This window comes from Athene noctua, chromosome 9 (assembly GCF_965140245.1).
Source record: "Athene noctua chromosome 9, bAthNoc1.hap1.1, whole genome shotgun sequence".
Lineage (NCBI taxonomy): Eukaryota > Metazoa > Chordata > Aves > Strigiformes > Strigidae > Athene > Athene noctua.
In genome coordinates, this window is record NC_134045.1 from 23,992,690 (window position 1) to 24,019,008 (window position 26,319).

At 45.5% G+C, this 26,319-nt stretch overlaps 1 protein-coding gene across 1 annotated transcript in view; it reads left to right on the forward strand.

Annotated features, from left to right (window-relative positions):
- Window positions 1–6,805: 6,805 nt before the first annotated feature.
- CRISPLD2 (cysteine rich secretory protein LCCL domain containing 2) overlaps window positions 6,806–26,319 on the forward strand; it is a 31,744-nt gene continuing 12,230 nt past the window's right edge. Inside the window, exons 1-11 of the mRNA XM_074913223.1 lie at window positions 6,806–6,991; window positions 11,037–11,362; window positions 16,672–16,790; window positions 18,787–18,919; window positions 19,044–19,159; window positions 21,125–21,225; window positions 22,802–22,960; window positions 23,815–23,875; window positions 24,465–24,531; window positions 25,598–25,728; window positions 25,882–25,925. Of these exons, the coding sequence (XP_074769324.1) occupies window positions 11,120–11,362; window positions 16,672–16,790; window positions 18,787–18,919; window positions 19,044–19,159; window positions 21,125–21,225; window positions 22,802–22,960; window positions 23,815–23,875; window positions 24,465–24,531; window positions 25,598–25,728; window positions 25,882–25,925 (1,174 nt within the window). The 5' untranslated portion in view covers window positions 6,806–6,991; window positions 11,037–11,119. The remainder of the gene's footprint in view (window positions 6,992–11,036; window positions 11,363–16,671; window positions 16,791–18,786; window positions 18,920–19,043; window positions 19,160–21,124; window positions 21,226–22,801; window positions 22,961–23,814; window positions 23,876–24,464; window positions 24,532–25,597; window positions 25,729–25,881; window positions 25,926–26,319) is intronic.

A 26,319-nucleotide genomic window follows, 5' to 3' on the forward strand; every position in this document is an offset into this window, starting at 1 on the left:
TCCTGCCTCTGAATTGCTCCTGGTGATGCTGTTGCCGTGTCGGGAGTGAGTGTGCTGCTGGGGTGAGGCTGTTTGGGGTGGTCCTGCATTTCCTGCTCGATCTTGGGTAATCTTCAGATGGATGATCTTCTGTTTCCTTCTTGAATTACAAGGCAGCGTTGACTATATCACTACCAAGTCCTGATGCTGAGAAAATGTTTGTGTTTCGTCAGTTGTTTGGATATCCAAATGTATAGTTACTTTTTCAGTGAGCAGCAAATTATATTAGTATTTTCTGCTCTGAAAAATTGTGACTGAGACACTGTTGTTGATTTTTTTTTTTTTTTTGGTGACTTTCCACCAACTCTAAAACAATTTTCTACCCAAAACTTGTTTTGATTTTGGCCAGTTGCAGGGAAAGCTGCTGACTGCTCACTGGGCAGGGTGCCCTGAAGCTGGGGCTACCCAGACGATGTGCCAGGGGGCTGCCGAAGGGCCGGGGCTTCCAGCATTTCCCAATGCAGGGCTGCCCACGCTGGGAATTACCCCAGAGCCAGTGCTGCTGAGACACTGGTTTTGCTTGGACTTTGAAATCTGGAGGGGGCGGGGGTTGTTCCAAATAAGAAAGCAGATTTTGAAATTACTGTTCTGTACTGGTTATTATTCATGTCCTGTTTCTGCATCCTGGTTGAAGTAATTTTCTGTACTGCAGAAATCTTTCCTCCCCCCCCCCTTTGTGGCTGTGTTGAGTGTTTACCTGTACTTCCAGTGGATTGTGAAAAGGTGTGTTGCTGCTAGTGTAGTCTTAACCATAAAACTGCAGGTGATCAATAATCAGTATGTTGCTTTATACTGGGTCCTTGCGATGAACTTTGGTTTTGACTGGACAAGTTGTTTGGCTGGTGAGTTTTGAGCCATGTTACTCAAAAATTACGGGTTTGAGTTTGCAGGCAGGACATTATATTTAGTAGAAACAAAGTGTGCCCCTTGTTGGTCTACTCTTGCACTAATGGCGAGGGATTTCACCTATTTACAGGTGTCTTAACCAGTTGTGGATGGGTTTATAATACAGGTTTATTTAAAAATACAAGTCTAATATAACCATTTTATTTTGGGGGATGGTTGCTGTTTGCAAGCAGCCCTGCAGGGCTTTCCTAGGGCTTGGGAATGTGCAGTGAAATGAAGTTTAACTTTTTTGCGATCTGAAGTCTTGCATTTTGTTATCTTTTTGGAAAGGAAGCACTGTGTTAGTCCTGTCTTCCTGGGAATACCAAAACGAGTTGTCTTGGTTATGGCTGACGTGTGTCACCTTCAGAAACGACAGTGTTCCACCCTCTTGTGATGGGCAGTTTTGAGTGGAGTCCAGCACAGCCGAAACAGCTGAAGAAGAGGGGAGGAGAGGAAGAAATAAGGAGTAGGATGAAGAAGAAAGAACTGGTGTACGATTAATGAGACTTTAGTATTCTTTCATTCAGCAGAAGCACAAGCAGAGCTAAGGTTTGCTTAGAGTTGCTGCGTAGGTGATGGATTAATATTACAGTATTTAAATTACAGTTTAATCACCTAATACAGTTTAACCTAATCTAGGTTTTGTCCTAAGAACATTCTATTTGACATCTTTTGCTGGAGGAGTTTTTGGTGTTGAGCAGTGCTGTGTTCCTGTGCAGCTGGGGGAGCTCCAAGGGCTTTTCCTGTGTCCTGAGCAGCATTCCCTCAGGTAAAAGAACAGAAAATTAATTTATATCACAACTCTGGTGAACAACCTAGGCCTTTCCTGTTTGTAAAAGCCCTATATAGACATCTCATAAAAGTTGGTCAGGATCAGAGAAGATGAGAAGAGTTCCTGCTGCAAAAACAATTCACTCCAAGGCTGTATCTTGAGTTCTACGTTTCACTTAACATGAGCAGGTTACAAGTGTTATTCATTATTTTAAAGACATGGCAATGAGTAATTGCCGGTTTAAAACGCAAGTATTGAAATCCTCTCTTAGTTTGAAATGGAAGTTGTTCAGATGGTATTAATTTTTTGATTTTTTCACTAAGGATATTACAAACGCACTTGTTGCCAAAATCTGTCTTCTGCAGCGTATTAGTCAAAGGAAAGAAGAGTAAAAAAGTATGTGGCAACAGTCTGATGTGAGCACATAACCACAATTTTTATTTTCTATATTAAACTCCTCCCATTGTTGCAAAACAAAGATTTTGCAGCCTTTTGGTTATTTGCTTTGTCTGTGGGTGATTATGTAAAAGAAGAAAAAAAAAAAGCACACAAGACAATCCCCCCCCCCCCCCCCCCCCATGCACCATAAACCTGGTGGTTGGTTGGTTCCTGTTGTTTAAACCAGGTTTTAAGAAGCGTTCTTTAAAAAAAAAACAAAACGCATGTTAAGACCTAAAGTTTTCAAAACCAGAAAATGTGGATGTGCAAGAAAAAAATCTTGCAGCGTAAGCCAGGTCTGCACGGGGGATGATTTGATGGGATGGGGGAGAAAAATTACCAAAAGCACAAGGTATTTGGGGTCAGGTGGGGGTTTTGTGGGTTTTTTTAGTTTAGAAAATGTACTGTTTTCCACAAAACCCCCCGGGATGATATCGCTCCCGAGGCAGGCCTGGCCGGGGACGTGCTGCAGCAGAGGGCAGTGGCAGCACACCCGAATTTTGTGGTGTTCCAGCTCTAAAGCTCCCGGGCTGTCGGCAAAGGGTTGATCTCCATAAACGTACTCTAAATCCCTCTGATTTTGAATAGGAACGGAGAGTGCACCTTTGACATCCAGTGGGTGTTACCAAGATGTTCAACGTTTCGTGCAACTTGTGGGTTCTATTCCAGGCTATTTCTGATGACCCGAAGGATTTTGAAAATTTGTATTAGCAAATAACCAGATGTAACAGCTGCGGAGCTTGTGATTGCAATTCACCTTCTCTGTTCGGGACTTGAAATCTCAAAAAAAATGAGTGTTGGCTTAATATTTCTTAACTGTTTCAGTCTGCACATCTGTACTGTTTGCTTTAGTATTAAAAAAACTGGGTTTCAACACCTCTCGCTGCAGACGTAACCAGGAAATGGGGTGAGTTGCAAGAACAAGGTGAGGGGCTTTGTAGTTTTTAGTTCACGTTTCACTTAGTGCCGTCAGTGCTGTCCCCGACATTTTCTGAAACTGCTCCTGCTTGTGTGCTGAATTCCTTGTTGAACCTCAGTTTTCACCTGGGCACTCACGAAACAGCACAGGCTTTGGGAAGTTTTGTGGGGAGTTGTTTTCTTGCGTATCGTCAGCAGATTAAACGTTTGGGGAAATGTTCTTTGTTGTGAGAAGGAGGAAAAGAAGCTGCAAATGAACCTGGCTGGTCACAGACCAGGCTGCCCTAAGGAGAGAAGCAAGAAAGAATAAATAGGGGTTCACAGTGCCCAAATGTTAGTTGTGCTCAGGAGTAAATGTCTGGCTTTCACTCCAGTGATTCAGGATCCCCACGCTGTTAATTCATCTGCTGGAGCAGCCGCTGCGCAGTGCCAAGGCAGCATCGTGCCCTGCGGTCAAGAGACTGGTGGCATCTCCACCTTGTTCCTGCCGGAGGGCAGGAGAGAGGCAGCACCAGCTTCTGGGCCGCCTCTACCCTGTGGCATCACCCTCCAGTGGAGACAAAGCCCGGACAGGAGGGGAGATGTAAGTAGACAGCAAAGCAGAGGAGGGTGCCCCCAGACTTGAGCCGTGCCGCTGCCTGCCCGGGGCCGGCTGGGAGTCACTCACGGGCTGCTGGTCATCTCCATCAGTCTCGTCATACGTGATTACAGCCAAGTTTCCATGTGTTTGCTGTTGCCACTGGCTTTGCTTCGTCCCTGTTATCCCCGTTGTACACCCTCTGTTCCGGGGCAGGAATCAAAACCAGACAGTACCAGGAGTTGGCACTATGGCTTTGAGTCTCTTGCCCTGTTCTTCGCCCTGTCCCTTCTCAGGTTCGGTGCTGTTATTGCTGAGCTATTTGAATGGGAAATAAAGGGGAATTCAGTCGAAGTTGAAAATCAAGACATGCTGTCTGCCTGTTCAATTAGGAGGGCATAGTGAAATCTGTGTTTCTTCCTATTCATTGGCTATTACATTAAAAGCCTTCTCTCCTAATATATACTTATATATGCAGCCTGCTTTATGTGGCTTTTACCACATATGAAATGGAGACGTTATAATCAAGGCAGTAATAGCGCTGAATGATTAAAAGTAACTTCTGATTGTTTTGGCTTTGGTCAAATGTATGACCTGAAACTGCTGACTCGAAACAAAACGAGGTAGATAAGTCTCGTTCCGGACTGTGCTCATCCCTAAGCATGCCGTACTGGTGTATATTAAAAAAAAATAAAATTAAAAAAATAAAATCTTTGTAAAGCAGCAGGGCTGATGGAGAAGTCAGACAACCCAAACCATCCTACAGGGATTAATTTCCCATAGGAACATTTGTGGAGATTACAAAATACTGAATTTCTCCGAGATCTGGAAATCATTTGTATGTCGGTTCATGAGATTTAAAATGAGTTAATTCAACTTTCTGGTAATTGGAATGAACAGCACCTTCTGAGGGCCATGAGTCAGGGCTGTGGAGCTGCGTGGTTTCGGGGTGGCAGCCTGTGTGAGGGCACAATGGTTCACCACTGTTGGCCCTCGTTATTCGGGGAAATTAGGAAACTGGGGCCTGCAGCAGCATCTTTCAGCTGATGTTGTAAATACAGCCAATTCATTGATCCAGAGTGAATCAGAGGAGCAAGAGGGGGGAAAAAAAAAAAAAGAAAAAAAAAAAAAAGAGGATACAGTGATTTTAAAATAAAGCCATGCAGAACCTCCTGTCAGCCCAGCTCTGGGTGGTCTCCGATTTGCTCATGTTGGTGGTGGCACAGGAGCCTTTTTGGGCACAAACTGCCCAAATTGCACTGAATCCCTCTTAGGGTAAAAGTGCCAGGTCCAAGTGATGGACCGTATGCTGTTGGTTCGCATACACAGTTTGTTTTGAAGTAAATAGAAACTCTGTAAATACAGCTGGGAGAAATGTGGCTGGGGGGAAGAGCAGTCAGAATGGGTGTCGTGGCTGTACCAGACTGCCGGGCTGGGGCTGACTGGTGAGGACTGGCTCCCCCGTGCTCAGCTACAACTCAGTTAAAAAGACCCAGACCAGAAACAGTCTGATACATCCCGAGCGATGAGAATCTGCTACTTCTCAAAAAAACTCAGGAAAATGGTGTAAGAGATTAAATCAGCAGATAATGTCTTGGAGCTGACTTCAGAGGGGTTGTTTTCTTTGCTCGGTGGAGTTGCTCTCTCCACTGCCAATATTTGCTGCTTTTCTCACGTGCTGTTGAACACGTTTGATAAAATGTCATTCTGCTTTTTGAGCACTGCTGGGGTTTAAACAAGCTGCTCAGCTGCAGAGTATCTCGTAAGCTCCCTTCTTGCAAACAGTAAATAAAAGTGGATGGTGTTTTTCTCAAAGAAATAAATATTGACTCTTTAGAAGAATGGAAGGACTATTTCCCCAATAACTTTGGAGAGAGGACTAGACAGTGGATCTTGAAAAATCATAGCTGCTTTGCTTGGGTGTGCCAAATCCAGCAGATGGATGCTCCCCTCCTCCATGCTGGGCCATCGCTGGTGCCCCCTCCACGGGGGGGGACACCCCAGGCTGGGGCTGGGTCACCCCAGGTACGTGCCACCAGATGTGCTGACCCCACAGTGCTGCGGATGGGGAGATGCCTGGTCCTGCTCACTCTGGGCGCTCGGCGCTGCAGCAGAAGTGCTGTACTACCCTCATGTTGCTCATTATTTTTTCCTATTTGTTTACTTTTTAAAAAAAAAAAAAAAAAAAAGGACTTTCAGCTTGTCTTTTGCTCAATCGTTTCCTTTCACAGGCAATAAAACCGTGTTTCAACAGTGGACTCATGCAAAAGCTGGGGCTTTTTGGGCATCAGCGGTGCAGCGGAGGAGGTGAGCCTTGCCGAGATGTCTCGCTAACTTTTTATTTTCTTTATTCTCTGTAATTCCCGCTGTGGCGCCAGAGCGGCAGGGCTGAACCGTGCATGTAGTTGGGGAATGTCAGCGCTGGGAGAGCTTTGGGAACAAATGGCAGAGCGATAAATCTCCTGTTTCCCAGCAAATGCCCAGCTCTGGAACAAAAAGGGGGATTCTGTGGGGTTTGCCGGAGGCTGGACCGCAGCTGGAACCCAGCTCAGCAACCCCTGCCAGAGCTGGGGACCCCTCTTTGCCGTGGGGTCCAGCAGAGCTGTTTCAGCCCCGGAGCAGCGGGACACGCTGTGGGATTTTCCTGGGGGGGGGGGGGAGCTGGAAACGGCTGACCTGGCAGCTGAGAGGAGACAGCTGGCTTTAGCCTCTTGCAGAAAACCCCCTTTCTTGAATTTTCCCTCCCTCATCTCCAGAGCCCCTCACTGAGGCGTGGCGGTCCCCTCTTGGCAGCAGGGAGGATGCTCCTGTGGCCCTGGGACCCCGCCGGGCTGCGAGCTCTGCCCGAGAGCTGACTGCGGGGGAAAGCAAAGCAAAACCTTTTTATACCATCATCTGCTTGCACTCCTCCTCCTCTCCCCCTCCCTGGGTGTTGCGTTACAGCCTTTGGGAGGATGGTCCTAATTTTCTAAGTCCCAATGACTATCTTCAAACTGCTGAGCTCCCAAGCGACACCCCTCTCCTCCTTGCTCCTGCCTCCTTTTCGTGTTGGTCACCCCCCCCCCCCCCCCCCCTTTTTTTTTTTTTTTTTTGTTATAACTACAGGCCCCTTGCCAAACAGGATGATCCAGGGTTGTCCTTTTTGCCTGGAGAGCATAAATACCACTGGGGAGCTCTGTGAGACTGCAGTTGGTACGAGCTGCTGAGCTGAGAGACCTTGCATTCCTCGCACCTCCTAAGGCTTATTTCATCCTTTTCCCCCCTCCTCCTCGTTTAAATATTTCAGATATATAATTTATTTTCCACAAGCAGGCTTGGAGGAGCTACAAATCCCAAGTCCCCAGGAAATACTCGACGAGGTAAGTGTGTAAGCTTTTGGGTCCCTGCTTCTGAACTGTGGTTTGAGGGGTGGGGGTGTGTGCAAGAAACATCTCTATTAAGAAGGCACAATTTTAGTAACTTCTCCAAAAAGTTGCCTGAATGGTATAAAATAGCACAATGCTGTCTGAGTTTCCCTTAGGGATGCTTTGCAGAGCTTAATGCAAGATTAATAAACGTTAATCTTGAATGAATGGGAGGAGTTTGCAAGTACAAGAGTGGATTTCTACACAAACAGAAAATATCCAAGGGATGCTGTAGCAGTCTCCAGTAGCTGACAACCCATGGGCACACGTAGTCTGCTCCAGGAAGCCTGTGTTTATGCAACTCTGCTCTAAAGTCCTGCCTAAAAGGAATTTCACAGTGTTGCCACATGTTGTGTCTGTTACCAGTGGGTTTTCCGTGTGGTTTTGCGTAGAAACTCACCCACTTCAGTTCTGTGGGAGTGGATTGTGATGGAAGAGCCAGATGTTTTGGCCCACGAAGCGGCTGAATGCATAGTGTGTTCTGTGCAGACAACATTATGTCCTGTGTCAAGGAACTTGTCATCCCACTTTCCTTTTGAAGCCAACACGATTCTTCAAAGCTTGAAGCGTGTGTATCTCGGTTAAATAGATGACCTGCTGTTTAATGCATTAAGTGTGTTGTAGCTTTAGCACTGGATGTCTTTGTAGAGGTTAAAAGCTGTTTCTGCTCTGCTGTTTCAGATGCTTTGCTGGTATCCCCTGCTAAGTCTTGCATTTTCCTGCCTTGTCAGCTTGTTCCATGTATAACTCTGCAAGTCCTGGATTGTTTTAGCTGCAAATGTCATCCATAATCAAGGAGTAGACACCCACTTGTATATTTTACCTGGGAGGCAGTTAAGGATCAATAGCTGTAAGGAGTAAGGTGAGGTGAGGACATAATGAAGTACAGAAGTCTGCCTGCATGTGGCTTTAGCAGGCAGCGCGGCATGCCAGGCTTCAAATGCTACCAGCTCTTCTGCTTTCTGTGAAATGCAGACACCATCCATTAGCTGGGGAAATAGCTTTCTAAAAATAATCTTTTCCAAAGTCCGGTGCTGCTTTTTAACTTCCTCAGACCCCAGAAGAAGGCCTCCCCTTTGTCCCCAGTCTGGACAGGCTTTACAGCATATTAAGGAGTTGGTTTCTGCTGACTCACTCGTTTCTGATTGCTCCCAGATGTTTACCTGGCACCAGTATCAAGGGCCTGATGTGTTTAAAGGGAGGCTGTTCTAATGCTCCTCTTGAACCCTTGAAAACAACAGCAGAGACTTCCTCAGCTGACTGTCAGCTGATAATTTTCTCCAAATAAATCCCAGCTCAAAGGCAATATGATTTCAATCTTCCCCGGTGAGGAGTTCCTGATGCAGCCTGGAGGCATCGCCCCAGCTCTGCAAGGCACTTGGCCTGAGCTTTAGCACATGTCTGAGGGTTTTGTTGCACCTGGGCACGAGGACATTAATGGATGGACATCTGAAATCAATGAGCGTTTGCTGAAATGTCAGCATCTTTCTGCTGTTCTCAATTAATCTGGCCAGGGAGCTCTTTGCTCCCTGTCCCCCTCTGATCACTTCATCCTTCCTTTGGATGCTCAGCACTCCCCACCTCGAGCCAAAGCAGAGGAAGGGACCTGCACACGCCAAGTGAAAAAAGAAGACAGTGCCAAAGTGACTTAATTTTAGAGAGGTGCTAGTATCCCCCCGCTCGCAAATGGGATACAGGGAAGAACATCCCGAGGAATAATGCGCCATCTGTTGCAAGGTTTTGGCTGGATCACGAAGCCAGACGTGTTGGCTTCGTTGCGTAGCCGTGAGTGGGGCAGCTCCTCTGGCCTTTCAGATGTTACAGCTGATTTTTTTTTTTCAAGCTGCCCTTTCTGTAAGTTCAGTGTTTGCCTTAAATGGGTGGTGGATACGGTCTCCTATTTAGCAAAGGGCACCCGGCCAAATGAAGGGGTACAACTGCAGCGTATATTAGCTGTCTGTTCCCGCCTGCTCTACCTACAGGGCAGGCTGCAGTTAAAATTGCCTCTGCTAAATGGTCACATTGTAAACGGCTGTGGCAGAGCATCTATTTTTAAACTCTTAGGGAAGTGCCTCAAAGTAGGAATTGTTCCCTGAATTTAGGTCAGACAGTCTACAAAAGCAACAGCCCGTTTTGCATCCCCTACCATTCTTTAGCTGGGTTAGAAAGTTGGGCTTCTACTTTGGGGGTGGGGGGGAGCAAATGCCAACAAACAGGGCTGAGGAGAGGATGAGGTTAAAGCAATATTTGTCCCGACGCCACCAAACGTCCTGTCTTTCAGGTGTGCCTGGAGCTGGGGACAAGGCGTGTGTGTTCGACTTGCTCTGCAGAGCAGGGAATAATGAGAAGCTGCTACTTAAACTGAGCAAATTACATTTCTGCATTGTTCTACTGAGGCAAAGGCTTAATGCTCTGCCTGGAGAGAGGCTGAGGGCAGATGGTTTTCATCTGCCTTAATACAGTACAAGAAAGAAGCCTCAAACAGGGACTTTGTCTCTTTTGGGTAGAGAGCAAAGAAGTTTTCAGGGGTTCTCAATGGCCTCAGAGATTTTTTTGGGGTGGAGGAGGGTCTTCACCTGTGCAAAGCACCTTGTGATTGCTGCTGTCCTCTGCAGACGCTGTTGTGCTGGGTCTGGGGAACAGCGTTTTGGGACTTTGTGCTCAAGTGTAGCTTTCCCAGCTGGGAGCTTCCTGCTTTGGGTGGTTTCCAATTTATCCAGTCTCGGTGTGCCCAAATCCCACGTCACTGGTCTGAATCTTCTCGGATAATCCCCGCTAACCTGGGGTTTGTTTCCTGACGCTGTGTAAGAACGCTTTCAGCGTGTCTTGTAACAATGCTGTCAAAACCAGATCCTCGCCTGGTGGTGAAGACAGATGAGGAAGCTTTCTTCCAAAGTTTAGCCCTAAGGAGAGAGGATGCTGTGTTTGCACTGTCTGCATGATGTCGATTGCCCCAATGGATTATTCTGCTCTTAGTGGTTCTTAGACCTCACCGGCAGAGCTCTAGGTGCTGCGGAGCCATGCAGCAGCATCTATTTCCTTCCCTGAATAGCTCACGATCTAAATAAAATCAGCCAAGACATGCAAGGCTCATTAGATGGAGAAGTCAGGGCAGGGGGGAGAGGAAGAGAGGAAGAGTTTGGAAATGGCAGGTGGAAGGGGAGCACCATGGAGCAGAGGAGGGGACTGGCGATTAACTGAAGCTGTTCAAACCCAGCAATGACCAAATCAAGATCATCTCTCCAAGCCCTCAGTGCTGATGGCTACTGAGCGTGCATGGGAACACCTAATCTGGCTGGGGGAGGATGGGTGCTCCGGCTTCTCTCCTAATCTGTCATAATTCCTATCGCTGGCCGCGCTCCTGCGCGCCGTACAGCGACGCGTCAGCGAGAACACCCCGGTGCGTCATTCGCCAGCGGGGATTTTGGTTGTTCGACGTTACGCTGACATTTCCAATAAACAGCTGCTTTCACGGAGTCTGGCAGCTGCTCTGCTGGAGTCTATTGGCAGAGCGGGGGCCTCCAAAATAGCTCTTGCTGATGTCTGACCTCTGCGATCCAGCTTGCTGGGAATTTTACTTTCCCTTTTATTCCTATCTGTTCTCCGCTTTACCAGATGCTCTTTGGGCGAATAGCTTCAAATGTCTCCCCTTCCTGCGTGTGAAGGGATGGAGCTGGGATTATTCAGAGCTGCCGGGCATTGCTGGATGACACTTGCACCCTGGCATTTTTGGAGGAGAAGGCATCCACCGTTGTGCCTGGGTAATGCTCGCTCCCAACGCAACGTCAGTGGAGTTCCCTGGTGTAGTAAACTGAGTTCCCATCACTTATGGTGATGTTCAGGTCTTCCTGTCATCGGAGCGAAGGATAATTGCTTAGGTTGTAGGCACCGCTCTTTTCCAAACAAAAAATCTGGGTTGTGTGGCTACGTTGTTGGGGGACACGCTCACTGAGAGCATCTCTGGCACTAACCCAACTGCCTGTTTCTCCCCAAAATCCAGACCCGCGCTGAGCCACAGGAGACCCTGCAAGAAAACCTACAGTCGTCTTCGTCTCTGCTTCTGCTGGCTGAGGAGGAGGCGGCATGAATCCTGCCCTGCCTTGGATCCTTCCTCTTGGATGTGTTCTGCTCCTGACAAAGGCAGCTGAATGCTTTATCTTGCCCAACTCGAGTCACTTGGAGAGCATTCTGAGTAAATATCAGGATGGGGAAACTCACTCCAGATCCAAGAGAGCAATTTTATTCTCAGACAGACAGGAGATACTGATGCTCCACAATAAACTGAGAGGCCAGGTGTACCCAGTGGCCTCTAATATGGAATACATGGTGAGTCTAGCTCCTGATACTTACCTTTATTATTACTTTTTTTTTCTTGTTCAGTTTTTATTTTAATTTTCCTTACGGTGTAAGAGTTGTAGCAAATTTCCTCTAATTTTTTCTCAAGAGGTTTCCTGGAACAGTTTCATTCCAGAGTGAGAGATGCTTTAGATCATTGGACTGTTTTGGTTGGAAAGGGCCACTAATGGGTCATCAAGTCCATCCGCTGCATAGTTTCAGGACTGGTTCCATTATTCATAAACTAGCGTCTGGCCCAGCCCTGGACACATCTCCAGTGATGGTAATTCCACAGCCTGCCTCAGCAGGTTCTTCCATTACCTTAATGTCATAAAAGCATCAAATTTTCCCTAGTGTTTAACCCACGTTCTCCCTGTGAAGGCTTTCAGACCGCTGTGACTGGTGTTTTGGGACACCACAGCCTGCTCAAAGAAACTTCTAAAGGTCTTTGAGTTGCCATCAGCTACCACCCAGTGCTGGATCTGCCCTTTTGTCGTACAGTGATCTCCAGAGATTAACAATGTGAGCCAAGCATACCTGATGCTGCTGGGAATCTGCTCAGGATCTTAGAGAAACAGGGCTTGAGGAATGTGCCTCCATCTGCAAAGAATTTCAATCACTGGAAATAGCTGGAAAAACTTTGGGAGTTCATGGGTGGATGGGGCAGTGTTACTGGATTTTTGTAGTTCAGGAAACCAAAATAAAAGTTTGGTCAATGTATTCTCCCACTTCAGAGGGAGAACTTAAAAGTATGAGTTTGAAAAATGCCTTTACCATCAACAATTCAGATGAATAGTTTTGTTTTTTTTTGTTTTTTTTTTCACCTGATGCCAGAGACCCTACTTTGAGCTATTTTTGATGTGCCATCAAAATATTGCGGGGCCAGAAAATGATGTAGGCAAATAATTTTGTGTGTGTGTGTGTGTGCCTTTTCCCAATGTGCAAATATAGTTATGACTGAAACTAGTCTGACTTCAACTGTGTGCTCCCTGCTGACAGATTAAACGATTAATGATTTGTTAAGACCATGTTTAAAAGGGTAGAAGAAAAGTACGCTGAATGCTGTATAAAATTGTTTGCCAGCTGTGCTGAAATCGGTCTGCAAATGGAAAACTTGCCTGTTGTGGCTGTAGGGAAAAGAAAAGGGAGGGCAGAAGACCATAAGGAAGGACAACTGACCATCACTTGGTCCCCACGAGCGTTCCCACTGCTGATCTTTCACCCCGCTTTTGTCAGAAGTCTCACGCCTTTCTAAGAACCGGTGCTTTGTGTATCTCTCAGTGGGCTCTCACTTCATCCTTCAGGCAAGGCACTGCCGGAGAAGAGGTGACCTGATTAATTTCCAGAAAAGTAAACACAAAGCCTGAGAAAGCCAAATGTGTTTTGGTTGGCTTGAGGATCTGAGAGGGCTGCCGTTGAGGACTGTCCACTGGCCGCCTGCTGTTTACACTTGCAGTGTGGTTATGCTTTTATATTTGCTTTGCTCAGTGTGCTTTTCTAGTGGTTTTTATGGGCGATTGAGGGTAAATGAAAGGGCCTTATATGCTGTGAAGAAAGAAGCTGAGTATGAGATGGTGCTGCTTGGAAAGGCTATAATCAGCCTTTCACGTATTCGTGTTTACCCAATATTACTTGGAAATGCTGTGTATATTCTGAACGTGAATTTCACTTTAATCCTTTGTTCTGCATAGGACATTTCTCATTTGGACTCGTTTAAGAGGATGGTCTGTCTTGAGTACCGTAGATAAACTTTTCTCTTTGGTGCCGGTGTGGAGCTTCACAGGCAACGTATAGTCTAATCTGTGGATAAGTTGGTAGAAGTTGTTCTTGCCCATCAATCTCCAAACACTGCCTTGTGAAAGTCCTTTTTCCCAGCTCTATATCTGACGTGTTTAAGTGATTTAATGTGGCAAGAGAAGCTAATGTATTCCAGGAAAGGGAGATATTTATCTACTACAGGATGAACATCAGTTGGTGGGGGCTGTTAATAAGAAAGCAATAACACAGTAAGTCCCATGACTTACTTATCTGGAGATCGAAAGAATTAGGAGCATATGGGATAAAGGTAAAGTGAAGAAATTAAGAAACAAAGAGTTTTGCTGCTGGGTTTGTATAATTAATTGAAAGTTAACACGCATATTCAGTGTTAATGGAAGATGAGTGAGCAGTGTACGTCTGACAAAGCTGGTCAAACACAATTACCTCAACCCCTCTAACAGCTATATGGCCGACGTTTTCACTGTGTGTTGGGACTTCATATCAGCAGTCATGGCAGTGGATGGGTGCCAAGACCAAAACAAACTCCTTGTTAATGAATCCAGAGTAAAAACGACATAATAGTTCCTGAGACATCTTGGCTTGTTAAAATGGCTTAGTCAGATGGCTTCCAGCAGTGAGGAAAGGCAGAAATCTTTCTTCTTGTGGAGGCCTCAAAGACAGCTGGATAAAACTAAGTCGTTCTCAGTACAGATTGCTGGAAGGTAAATAGTTATTTTTCATGTATAAGGTATGCATCCTTCCTCTAAACTGCAAGGTGGTGACTTTCCTTGTCGGGGTGGGACGGTATTTCTGTGTGGGTTAGCAAAGCATAGCCAAGCTTCTGCCAGCACATGTCAGTCCTAGACTCTCATGGAACTTTTAAAAGTAAATTGTCAGTATTGCACAAAGTCTAAGCTAGTGGAGAAAAATGAGTAACGTGATCACTGCAATTCAGGTGTCTGGGGTTAGGTTTAGAGACTAGTTAGGCTAAGTAGACTTCTTGTGGGGTGTATTATTATTAAATCTGAACCTACAAATTGTAGCATAGTGTGTGTATCCGTGCATGTATTTTACATATACAGTGTATATTGTAGTTTGAAAGGCCATTGCAAATTTGCAGGAGTGAAAAAGAGGGTCCATGTGCTAAATCACTTGGAATCCCACATACCTGAAGGCTTCTCAATCTCTGCTTGAGAAGGAAAAAGAGCATAGGTGTACTCTGTCTCTCTAGCTTCAGTAGTCTTCCTAAATACTGCTTTGAATATTGGCATAAAGAATTCTTGCAAGCATAGCTGGGAAAGTCTGAAATATCTTTTTTTTTTTTTTTTTTAATAATATGTTTATTGCTCTGAAATAATTCCAGCCTCCTGACCACATTCACGTCTGAGAAGCAAGAAGCAAATAACTGCTCTAATTTAAATGAGATGGCTTTGTAATCTGACGCCTGCAGAAATGAGCTTCTCTACTCATCAAACACAAAGCCATGCAAAGATGTAGCTCATTCCCAATTGCCTGTTGAGTATCTTTTGTCCGAGTTAATTTATTTTATCCGTAGGCATCAAAGGAAGATGTAATGCATATGTTCACATCAATTTTCATTTAATGGCCTATTGCTCATAATATCTCTGCATTAAATTAGGAGATTTGGAACATCTTTGCCTTTGAGGCTGCAGGGAATAATGCTCTGCTATAAAGTCTGAAGTACGAACAGTGCGTAACGTCTTGGGAGAGTTTTTGTGGCTGCTGCGTTGGATGGGAAGGTGGATTGCGGGCTGGTCATTGCCTAGTGCAGAAAGTGGGAGACCACAAAAAACTGTGTGTCTAGGCACAATTGCAATAGTCTGCTTGAACAGAGGTTTGGAAATGTGTGTGTGGTGGGTCAGATCCCATACACCTTCAAGGAGCTGGAGGGCTGAGTCGGAAAATGGTTTTTATTCCCTCTGTTCAGAGCTGTGTCTGCACAGGGTTTTGCAGACTGACATGAATTTGCTTGGCTACTGGTCAGTTCAAAGCCAAGCTGATGAGGTCAGAGCGGCTCTGGGACGTTGGAATTTGGGTTGCCGAGCATGCTTGATGATAAGCTGTTCTTGGAGGTCTGCGCTGTTAGCTCAGTTAGATGAGCTCATGTTTGCCTTACGAAGATGGGGCAGACACACCAGGTTCCAGGAGACACTGCATTTTCACGCGCAGTCCCTCCCCATCCCAGTTACAACTGCCCAAGACTGTGTTCAGATACTTACTCAGAATGAGCACTTGATGTTTTTTTTTTAAATGTGTTTGAAAGCCTGTATACCCTCTAGTCCTCCAAACGGGCTCTGACACGTCCTTTGAGATGTTTGAGATCAGAAGATGCTTTTCTTCTGGAGAGGATGGTATTTGGAAAGACCAGCTGGTGTGATCCTCCAAAGAGGACATCATCTTGCACTGGCACATGAACGGGCTGGAGACACATTACAAGACCTCTTTTCCTTTTGGTTTTATTTGTAGGAATGTGCGGTAATATTTTAATCCCAACGAATTATTCTCTAAGGACTGTTCAGAATAGACCAGCCATCAGTAATTACACAATGAATTCAGGGCACTGTCTACTGGGTTCAGCAAGTTTGGCCTTTCAAACAAGTACACACCTGGGCAGTGGAGCCAATGAAACCCTCTTTCCTATTTGCCTTTGTATCATGTTTGAGCTCTCGTTTAGCTTACAGCTGGGTGATATTCAAGGAGAACTGATCTCACACCAATATCCTTCCCTCAGTGGAAACATAAATGGGATTTGACACTTCTGACTTGATACGTGTTTCAGTGAGAGTCACATTGGCTTAACAGCCCTGGGACTTTGCCACCTCTGTTAAGCTTGACTGGACCCATTGGAGGACTCAACAGTTATTCTGGAAGGAGAAAGGGAGATGGGACCAGGAGGCTCAGACCCACATCCTTTGATTAAGAGGTTGGGCAAAAAATCTCCAGATGTGTTGGCAGTGGAGGGCAGGAACACATCAACTCCTGGAGTTCCCCTTGATGGAAATGTCCTGAGAGGAAGGACAATGGATGGAAAATCACGCTGAACTACATCAGAGCACTGACTGCATCTCAGCTCTCTGAAATAGGTGTTACAAGGAAGTGCTGGGATCTCCACCCTTGATGGTTTTGGTTGTTTTGGGTTGGTTTTTTTTCGAACAGATTAGAAAAACACCTGCTAAGAGTATCTTGTGTTTTAGGGTGGACCGTCAGATGGGTTCTTAAGATCCCCCAAGGTATGTTTTCTGCTGACATATGCAAAGCATCTCCTAAGAACCATGGCATCAAGGAGGAGAAATAATAGACCCTTTAGTGCTCTGCATTTCCATGGCAGGGGGACATCTTGAGAAACTTGCTTTTGGGTTAGGGCGCATCAATGAGATGTGCTGGTTTCATAAGGACAGGCCAGACACCAGGGGTGAGCTGCAATTTAGTCTTTCTTTGCTAACTGCTGTTGGTTGAGTCTCTTGATCTAGTAAGCCTGAGATGATGAATCACCTGTTCTTTTCTCTCCCCACACCCTGCAGACCTGGGATGATGAGCTGGAAAGATCAGCCCACGCTTGGGCTCAGCAGTGCATCTGGGACCATGGGCCTAGTGCCCTCATCAGGTCAATTGGACAGAACTTGGCGGTTCACTGGGGCAGGTAAGAGCTGAGGTGCTACAAACTCATTGTAAAGAGCCATTCACTGATCCTCCTTTACAACCAGCTGGAAAGGTTTGCCTTGCTGATGCTTAGAGCACTGGAGAGACGGGAGAAAAGCTGAATTGCTATTGCTGTGGTGAAATGGTTATAGCAAAACCATCCACAGCCACCTTCAGCTGACTGTTCCAGCAAACCAACGTTGATGTGGGTTGCTCCATTGATTGGTATCTCTGGGTAACTCAGCTTTAACGTGCTCAAGGTCACCCTTACTCCTTAAGGAAACCGTTTCAGAAGTCATAACCCAGCCCCTAAATCTGTGGTTTCAGGGGGGGGGTTTCTGGCACCGTGCTGAGAACCAGCTGAAAGCTGAAGTTTCTCAGGAACAACGTCTGGACTCAGCTGCTAGTTCAGAACTTAATTGTCTCTTGTTGTATTTCTCATAAATATTTATCCAGCTCCTAATCTCTGTTTACTGAAAACACTTTGCAGATTTTTGTTTTCAACTTCCTGGGGAAGGCTTTCAACCTAGAGCTGTTAACCCAGCTAGGAAAGCTGACATTAAGGTTTCCAAATGGATCTGCCTCTCCATCTCATGGTGAAATTTGTTTATTGTTAAGCCTGTTATAAGTTAAGCCTGCTTTGTAGAGTAAACCTTTTGTACGTGCTCAGGAGCCCTAATGGGTGGAAATGCATTTATGTTTGTTGTAAATCAGGTAGAACTTGGTTGAAAGCAATGGAAATTTGCTGGTGTGAAATTAGCCCGATATAAAAATCGAGCCCATCTTTGTTGGCAGGATTAAATAATGATTGGAAAGTAGAATGGTTAATCCATTGGAAACAAAGTCAAAAGATCGTGCTGTTCTTGGCTCTCCTACAAGTGTTCAGGATGGCCGTGGGTTACTGATGGAAGTAGATCCAATCTTGCTCCCTTTTCAGTCACTGAGAGGAAAAAGAAATCGCATTTATCTCAGTTTTTTCAGGAACGGGCCATAACTTGATTGCCTCAATTTCCTCTCCTGTAAAATAGGATTCGGAAAGTATTCACTTAATGACATCATGAGATTAACGTTTCTAAAATACCTCTAATGAATGATTTTCAATGAAGAGTTGGCTGAAAGAGCAAACTCCAGTTGGTAATGGTATCATTTGTACTTCTGGCTGCTTGCTTCGTGTGACCTGTTGAAAGCAATAAAAAGTGATTGGGTTTGAAGCGCCGCTTTGCTTCGATACAGAATTTGCAGAACGCTCCGTTTGCTCTCTGTGTACGCAAAATGCATCTGAGTTCCTACAGGTAGTTTTAACACCCTGTGCGTTGCCCCAGACAGCACGAGTAGCATCAGGGCTGCCACAGACTGCAATATCTGGTGCAGAGTTTGCACAAAGCTCATGCAGCGTCTTGGTGCAGAGGGAAATTGCTTCAATAAAAGGTGGGGGGTGTGTGTCGTGCACCAGCTCTTGGTGTGAGCGTGAAGAAGCCCACTCCCTTTCAAAGGTCTTATGGTACTGACAGCTAGTGTACTTCCAGATTTAGCAGATCGCCTGGTGGTAAAATAGGTACACGATGGCTTTTGGTTGAAGATGTTTGGCAAACCTTAAATTCTTGTTTACTTTCAAAATACAACTTTCCGCCAAACTAGAAGTTTTTTTGTAGCTGTGTGGAAAAGTCAGGAGGACGTTTCAGGTCAGCGGCACTTGAAGGGCATGTCAAACCTATAAATAATACAGAAAGTCAGACCAGGCTGTGAATCTTAGGGAAGAAGTCATCTTTAACATTTCCAACTAGATTTTTTTTTTTTTTTTCCTGTTCGTTAGACCACGTTACTCGGTTCTTTAAGCAACAGCTTCTCAATGAATGGAACTTGCCTTAACAAACTTATATAAAAATTAACAAAACTTGCATTAAAAAATCAGGGTTTACAACATGGCAGGAAGCTACAGGTATTGTTTGAAAACTCCTACCAGAACATTGTGATTTAAACTGTCTTTCCTCCTTCAGGTATCGGTCTCCAGCTTTCCATGTCCAGTCTTGGTATGATGAAGTTAAAGATTACACATACCCGTATCCTCACGAGTGCAACCCGTGGTGCCCGGAGAAATGCACCGGCTCTATGTGCACACATTACACCCAGGTAAAGGAGATGAAGGGTTTTTGTACCTCCAATCTCTGCATCCCCCCACGTCCCGGTTGTTGCTGCAACGTGTGCCCACAGTGGGGTAGTTTCCTCATTTTCAATAACCGCGTTGCACTTGCAGATAGTCTGGGCCACGACGAACAAGATTGGCTGTGCCGTGAACGTCTGCAAGCAGATGAATGTCTGGGGAGAAATCTGGGAGAATGCTGTCTACCTGGTCTGCAACTACTCGCCGAAGTAAGGCGGATGAGCTGGACTGTCTCCAGCTTTCCTAAAACCGGCAGGTTGCTTAACTAGCCCGGGATCTGGGGAAGAGATTTCAGGCAGTCTAGACTGATGGTTGTGGCTTTAAATTTTCTCTTTAGACGGCAGCGCAGAGCTAGTTCAAGACTTCTGAGCATTGCCTGGAAAACTGAATGAGGGGCTGGGGCCAGGCTGGAGCTTTGATGTCGCTGCCATGGGAAGGAGGAGCAGATGGCCAGGACGGAGCTGGCCTGGCTGCCGAGCCAGGCTTCCTCGCTTTCCGCCGCTCGCAGGGTGGGAGGGGATGGGGTGGTGATTAATGCTGCTCAGCTTCTGTGCCCAGCCCAGGTAGGCTGCTGTATCATGACATGTTTTCACCCTCCCCCTGCTAAATCTGCTGGTTTAAACACACCACTGCTTTGTGCAGAGCCAGCCCTGCAGCCGCTGCTGGTGGGAGCGAAGCGAGCTGGAGCCCGCTGCAAGGAGCTGTGAAGAGATAAATCCCAGACCCAACGAGCTCCCCATTCTTAAAAAAAAAAAAAGAAAAGAAATAGCTAAATCTTGACTGATGCAGTTAACTCAATGGTTGGATTAAATTTCAAAGCGAAAATCCCATTTCTTGACTGCTACATCCAGGAGAAGTTTCCTCCCTGGCAATGACAATTAGTATTTTCAGCTTTAATGGCTAATAGGAGAAACATTCCCACTCCCAGTCCTCGGTGATTTAAATCTTAGCGACAAAGCAAAATAGAGAAATCACGATGTATATAAATGGAGTGGCTTGGGAAGCATCTGTCTCCTGGAGGTCATAGGGCAGAACGACGCAGGGAGATAAGATGTGCAGGGACGCAGCTGATAGCACGATCCAGGCAGAGCCCTACGGGGGGGTTGTCTAAGCCCCTCTCCCCACATTAACTACGGAGCACGTTCTGCTTGTGGTTTAGTGGGATTTAATAACCTGCTCTTCTCATGGGATCGCGCTGTCTCTCATGGAGCTCCTGCAGCAGGCTGGGCTATTTGCACGTCATCCATTCAGGGCTGCTGGATGGAAAAATACTCTATTTCTGCAGATTCTGTTAATCTTTTTGCTCTGGCATCAGTGCGCATTGTCCTCATCTAGCCTTATAGGTGGAGACAGCTGAAAGAGCAATAGCCAAAGAGTTCGTAGCCATGGCCTGAACTCTGGCTCCTTCAACCTTCTCAGCCCCTAAAGTTTGCAGTACAGCGCCAAACGGGGCTTTTGTTTCTGGGTAGTTTCTTGAGAAAAATGCAGTAATCCATTGATTTACTTCTGTTTATATACGATCGCAGTATTTATATTGGAGTTTAAGGTAAAAGTGACACTGTATGCAATTTATTTAAGTAAAACCCTAAAAGTGTCCTCTTGGAGGTGAAATGAGGAGGAACATTTTTCTTAAAAGGCTTTCCTAGGACGCTTGTTTAGCATTTGCTTGGTTGCTCTCGGCCAGGATGATGTTTCTGCAGCCTCAGAGGCAAAACTGGGGACTTGAGGATGGCCAGATTGGGTAAGGGGAGAGTGCAAGGTGCTGCTCCACTTCCCACATGATCTGGCATGAGTGAGAGTCTGGTGTTTTTTCTGTTTGGAAATGGTTGCAGGTGGAAAATGGATCAGCTTTTAAAGGGTAAGAGCTGTGCTCTAGGCTGTCCCAGGCGGCTCCTTGGGGTGTTGCAGAAAACGGTGGGAGACTTGTGGCTCTGACGGACGAGAGAGGTGAAGGCAAGTGTCAGGCACGTAGAGGCAGAAAGCTGCTGAGCCATCACTGGAGAACAACAGTGGGGATGGAAAGAGTGGGGACAGGTCGTCTTTTCCCCATTTACAGCCCCCATCCAAGTGCAGCAGAAACACCCATTTTCCCCGCTCCCTCGGTGCCAGGCAGTCTTGGGGTTTGGATGAGTATTTGGGTGTCTGATGGGTGCGTGTTGCCCATGTGCTCGCAGAGGCAACTGGATAGGAGAAGCCCCATACAAGACTGGCCGACCCTGCTCCGAGTGCCCACCGAGCTACGGAGGAGGCTGCCAGAACAACCTCTGCTACAAAGGTATGTGGAGGGGGGGCGTGGGGCACCCTCCTGAGTGGGGGAAAAGGCTGCAGCAAACTTATGCCTGGAAACTTCTAATTAGAAGCAGCCGCAGCTTTATGCACCTTCCAATTAGTCATCCTTAATATTTCGCCATCGTGACACGCGGTAAATCAGTGGCTGCTGCTGAAACCAAAAAGCCCCGAAATGCTTAAAAATCTGGAGCTCGGCTTCGACGCGTTTTCCCCAGTGAAAATGAGAGCGAGCGTTTGGACAGGGGGAAGAAGCTGCTCGGAGCTTCCATGGGTTTGGCTCGGGAGCCCCGGCGGGGTTTTGAGCGCTGTCAGGCTGCGGGCAGGAGCGATCCCGGCCTCGCGGGGTTTGTTTGGGAAGGGAATGTTCTCCAGCGCTTAGCGGAGGCGACGTGGGTGGGCAGAGCTTGGCCGCCTGCCCCGCTCCTTCGGGGGCCAGGCACGGAGCGTTTCCCTCTCTCCCCACCTTGGTTTTTCACTGCTGCGAAATGAATAGAGCGATTCGTGTCTCTTGGAGGAGAGGGGATCACGGACAGCTTTTCCTGACCCGTGGAGTTTTCTCGGAATAGAGATCAATAGCATGGAAAATATTATTAACGCTGCAACCTCCAGCAAAGCTGTGCTATCCCCGTGGCACGCAGGATTTTCTGGGGTCATGTAGTAAGGGCGTTTTTCTTCTCCCATGTGTTTTGGTTCACAGAGAACTGGGCTCTTAGAAACAGGCAGGTTCCCTGGAGACTTGCCCAACGCAGAGGCTTGTTCTGCTGCAACACTGCATTTATTATTTTTTAGCCTGTGGGGTTTGGGGGCAGGACCCCAGGGTGCAGGTGGGCTGCAGAGGAGAGAGGGGAGGGGATGCCCTGGTGGTACAGCAAGAGGGAAAGAGCCCTCTCAGAGCCACCGTCCGTCATCCCTTCATTTCCATCGTTCCTCTCCTCAGAGGATGAGAGCAGTGCAGGGTTTTGGGTAGGACTGGCCGGGAGGAATGAAATTTGCTGGCACCAAATCCCTTTGCCTGGCTGCAAGAGCAGGCAGCTTGTTCTCTGGAGGAGGTAAAGTGAGGGATAAACCCACCGCAGGCACTACAGCCGGGATCCCAGGGTAGCAGGATCTGTGCTTTACCGGGGCATGGGAATGAAGCTGTGCTCATGGGGTCATTTGGAGAAGTAAACCCAGGTGGGAGGAGGAAAAGTGTCAGCCACCTTCCCGAACACTAGGGCCTTCTTTTTGCACGTGCCCTTCAGCAAATTTGTGTTTTCCTCCAGAGAAAAAGAGCTGCATGCGAAACAGGTGAAGGAACGTCAGCACTTTTTTCATTAATTAGTGGGGATCATTTCACGCCTTTATTGTAAGATGCTATAAATGCCACTTGGCGCACAGAGAGGAGCACTCTCCCCTCCCCGTGCCCTACCTGCCCTGGCAATAGCCTCGGCATTTTTGGGCTTCCAACTATTTCAATGGAGATCCTTGTCAAACCAAATCACCTCCCACAAAATATGAACCCGTCCGACTTCCCTATCGGCGTGAACATGCTGTAATTATTTTTAATCCCCTCTTCTAATAAGATTATCGTTATGAAGATCCCGTCATCACCGAGACGGATGAGACTAACGAAGTGGAGATTTCGCAGGTGGCAGAGCAAAAGCCAGTGAGGTTCTACCCTCCGGAAAGCAAGCCCAGCAAATCCATCAAGACCAAGAAAATCATCCCAGATTCCTACATGAGTAAGACGGTCTCTTTTTTCAGCTCCCCCTCTAAGTTTTAAAGTTCCTCTATGAGAAAAGGTGTGGAAAGCCATGAGAAGGCTCAGGGGGAAAAAAACAACTGGGAGGATGTTTGAGTGGAGGGGGAGGTAATCTGTGTGAAAAATAGCTGTTATTATAGCAGAAGCCTGCCAGAAGTGGGGAAGCAAAGCTTTCAAAAGCCTCTCGTGCCTTCTGCATGTCAATCTGCGATAGTTATTTGTTCTTTTCAGCCATCTCAAGGATGTACTGATGAACCAAAGGTCCCCTGATCGGTAATCAGTTTAGGAAATACTGGTTTTATTTCCCACTTAAAATAGTCCACACTCAGCAGTTACCCCCTTTGCAGCATTTCTGGTTTGGTTTTTGTTTTTGTTTTTGTTTTTTAGATGAGTTGCTTTTTATTTCTTTCCTGGGAAGATTTCTGCAGTTAGTTGTGGAGCTGTTAGTACTTCCTCAGTTGTTTTCTAATCACTGTTAATTAAAAGAGACTTATTGTGAAAACAAGGTGAGGCAAGCCATTGCATCCTTTTCATCTACCAGCATCTCGAGAGTCTGTAATTAAACGGAGAATGAGAGGCTCTGCCTGCAGACCTGGGGCTGTAAATCAAAGCCTTCAGCTGTCAGATCTTTCTTCCTTGCAGTTATTTCCAAAGACACCTGTCTCAGGTGAAGGGCTAAAGAGCCATGAGCTGCTCCAGGCTGGGTTGGTCTGTGATAAGATTTTATCTTGCTGCACCAAAGACCTCCAGGAAAGATGCGCCGTAGCTGGAGAGCAGGCTGTGGCAGTCTCTTTCCTTTTTAAAATATTTATTTATTTTCTTTTTTCTCCTCAGCACAAGTTATTACCTGTGAAACCAAGATGAGAGACAAATGCAGAGGCTCAACATGCAACAGGTACTGTTTTATTGATACCTCCTGGAGCCCTGTGGGAAAAAGTGGCCTAAAAGTTGTCCAGTTCTTGCAAATGTAGTATAGGCTACACTATTTTTTGTGACTATCTAGGTAGATTTTTTTTTTTTTTAAAAAGGCCTTGGTACGAACCCTTCAGCCAAGCCTAGCCATAAGGTGACTCAGTTTATTTTACTCAGCCACGATGACCTACAGTTTCAGGTATCCAAAATTATTTAATAAATTTGGGCAGAGTAATTTTTGAGCCTTTTTCATGCATTCCATTGCTGTCCAAGACAGACCAATAATTCATGGCTTGTCCCCTCCCAGCCAGTCGAGAACTTCTGGTTAAGGTTTCTGCAAAGAACAGGACAGTTTATCACTTGGAGAAAAATCAAATCCACAGAATCTAAATATTGGTCAGGCTTTTAAGGAGGGTGGAGAAACTGTTTTAAAAAGTAGCTATTTTGCAATCTTGTTTTTAAATGGAAGAGTTGCGTGTAATGAATGGAATGACTATTAAATGAAATAGAGTCAAAATCTGTTTTTCTTGAATTGTTTTTTCGCCACCCTCAAAGATATATATCTTTATTAGGTATTTGTGCCCAGCTGGCTGCTTGTACAGTAAGGGAAAGATCTTTGGAACATTTTATTATGAGAGTGTAAGTACCTTTTAATAGCTCATAGATGTAATTTGTGGGGAGTTAGTGGTAATAACAGAAATGGGAAATGCCAAAAATTCTAGTGTAATTTGGCTTTTCGTATTCTCCAGTTGTGGTGCTGTAAAATGGTGCTAATATAAAGATTATCGATATTTTCTTCATCTTAGTGATGAAAAAAAGAGAAGCAGTCTGGAAAGGCAAAGTGATTCCAGACATGATTTTATCATGAATGCCCTTAATGTGCAATGAAACCGTGGAAAGTGAGGGATGGGGATCAATAGACAGTTCTTACAAAGATCTCTTCTTTAGTGTGGGGCAGAACAGAAACTTCATACAAAAAAACCCTGTTAAATGTTGTAACTAAATAATATTTTGGACTGATTTGCTGGATCTTGAATTAATTGTAATTAATTTATAAAGAAAGATAATTTATAAAGAAAGATAATTTATAAAGAAAGATAATTTATAAAGAAAGATAATTTATAAGATACTTTATAAAGAAAGCCTGGCACTGTTTTTCCATCAAAACTATTTTGGGGGTGAAGAAAGGTTGAAGATAAAAGGGGTTCTGTGTAAAAGCATGTTTGCTTTCCCCATTCTCACTGTTTGTGCATGACTGTATCGCCCATGATACATATTTGCCCTGCAACTCCTGTGATTGCAGACAGCCACCTCCTCCAAGTGGTTTCAGCAGAAATATTTTGGGTTTGAATATTTTGTTGAGAACTGGAAATATTTCATACTGGTTGCTAATTTCCAATGCTGTGTTTCTTCTAAATTGTATCTAAATGTACGGGTTTGTTATTTAAAAAAAGCTTGCCATTCAACCAGGCAGTGCTTAAAATAATAAAAATAATAATTAAAAAAAAAAAAAAAAAAAGAATACGACTGTGTTGGGAGAGTAAGATTTAACAACCAGATTCCAAAGGACTGTACTCAGCTTATTTTCCACTTGGCGCTTCGGTGGTGGTTTCATTTCTTCATTTTTTTTTGCACAGCGGTTGGTCGGTGTTGCTCTGTGAGTGAGATTTACTTCACACACTATTTGTATTTGTGCTCTTGTCAGTCATCAAGCATATGTCGTGCTGCGATTCATTACGGCATCCTGGACAATAAAGGAGGACTGGTTGATATCACGAGGAAGGGCAGGACACCAGTTTTTGTGAAGTCTACTAGGAACGGTGTGGAGTCTTTTAGGTATTACCTTCATGAAAAAGTTTTTGTACTTGCTTTAAATGTAAGCAGATGATCAGTCGTCTTTGTTACTCATAGGTAGGCATAGTGATTCAAGTAATTCTAATATGCTTATTTTTTTTAAAAAATAAATGTTTTTGTTTGCTTGTTTTGCAGGAAAACTAAGCCTTCAAATGCATTCATGGTTTCCAAAGTCACAAGTAAGTTTCAAAAGTCAGGAAGAAACCATTGTTGCTAGAGTTTTATGGGCTACTTGAAAACATCCTTGCTTAAAACTTTTTCATTTTAAGTGGTCAAGTCAAATGGTCCAGTACCACAACTAAACCCTAGAGTGGTGATCCATCACCCACTGCGGGCAATTCCACCATCAACCACCTCCTTTTTCTGTAGGATCTAAGAGGAAGGTACAGAAAAAGGTGATAATGGGCCATTTCCAGCACCATCTCCCAGTAGATCCAAACATCAGTGCAGTGTCACAAGCTGCTGATAGTAAAGTGATGGAAGATGAGCCGTCCTTGTATGAAAGCCTCAATCTAGCGTGAACACTATAATAAAAAAAAAAAAAAAGTTGCTAATATCATATGAAACACATAA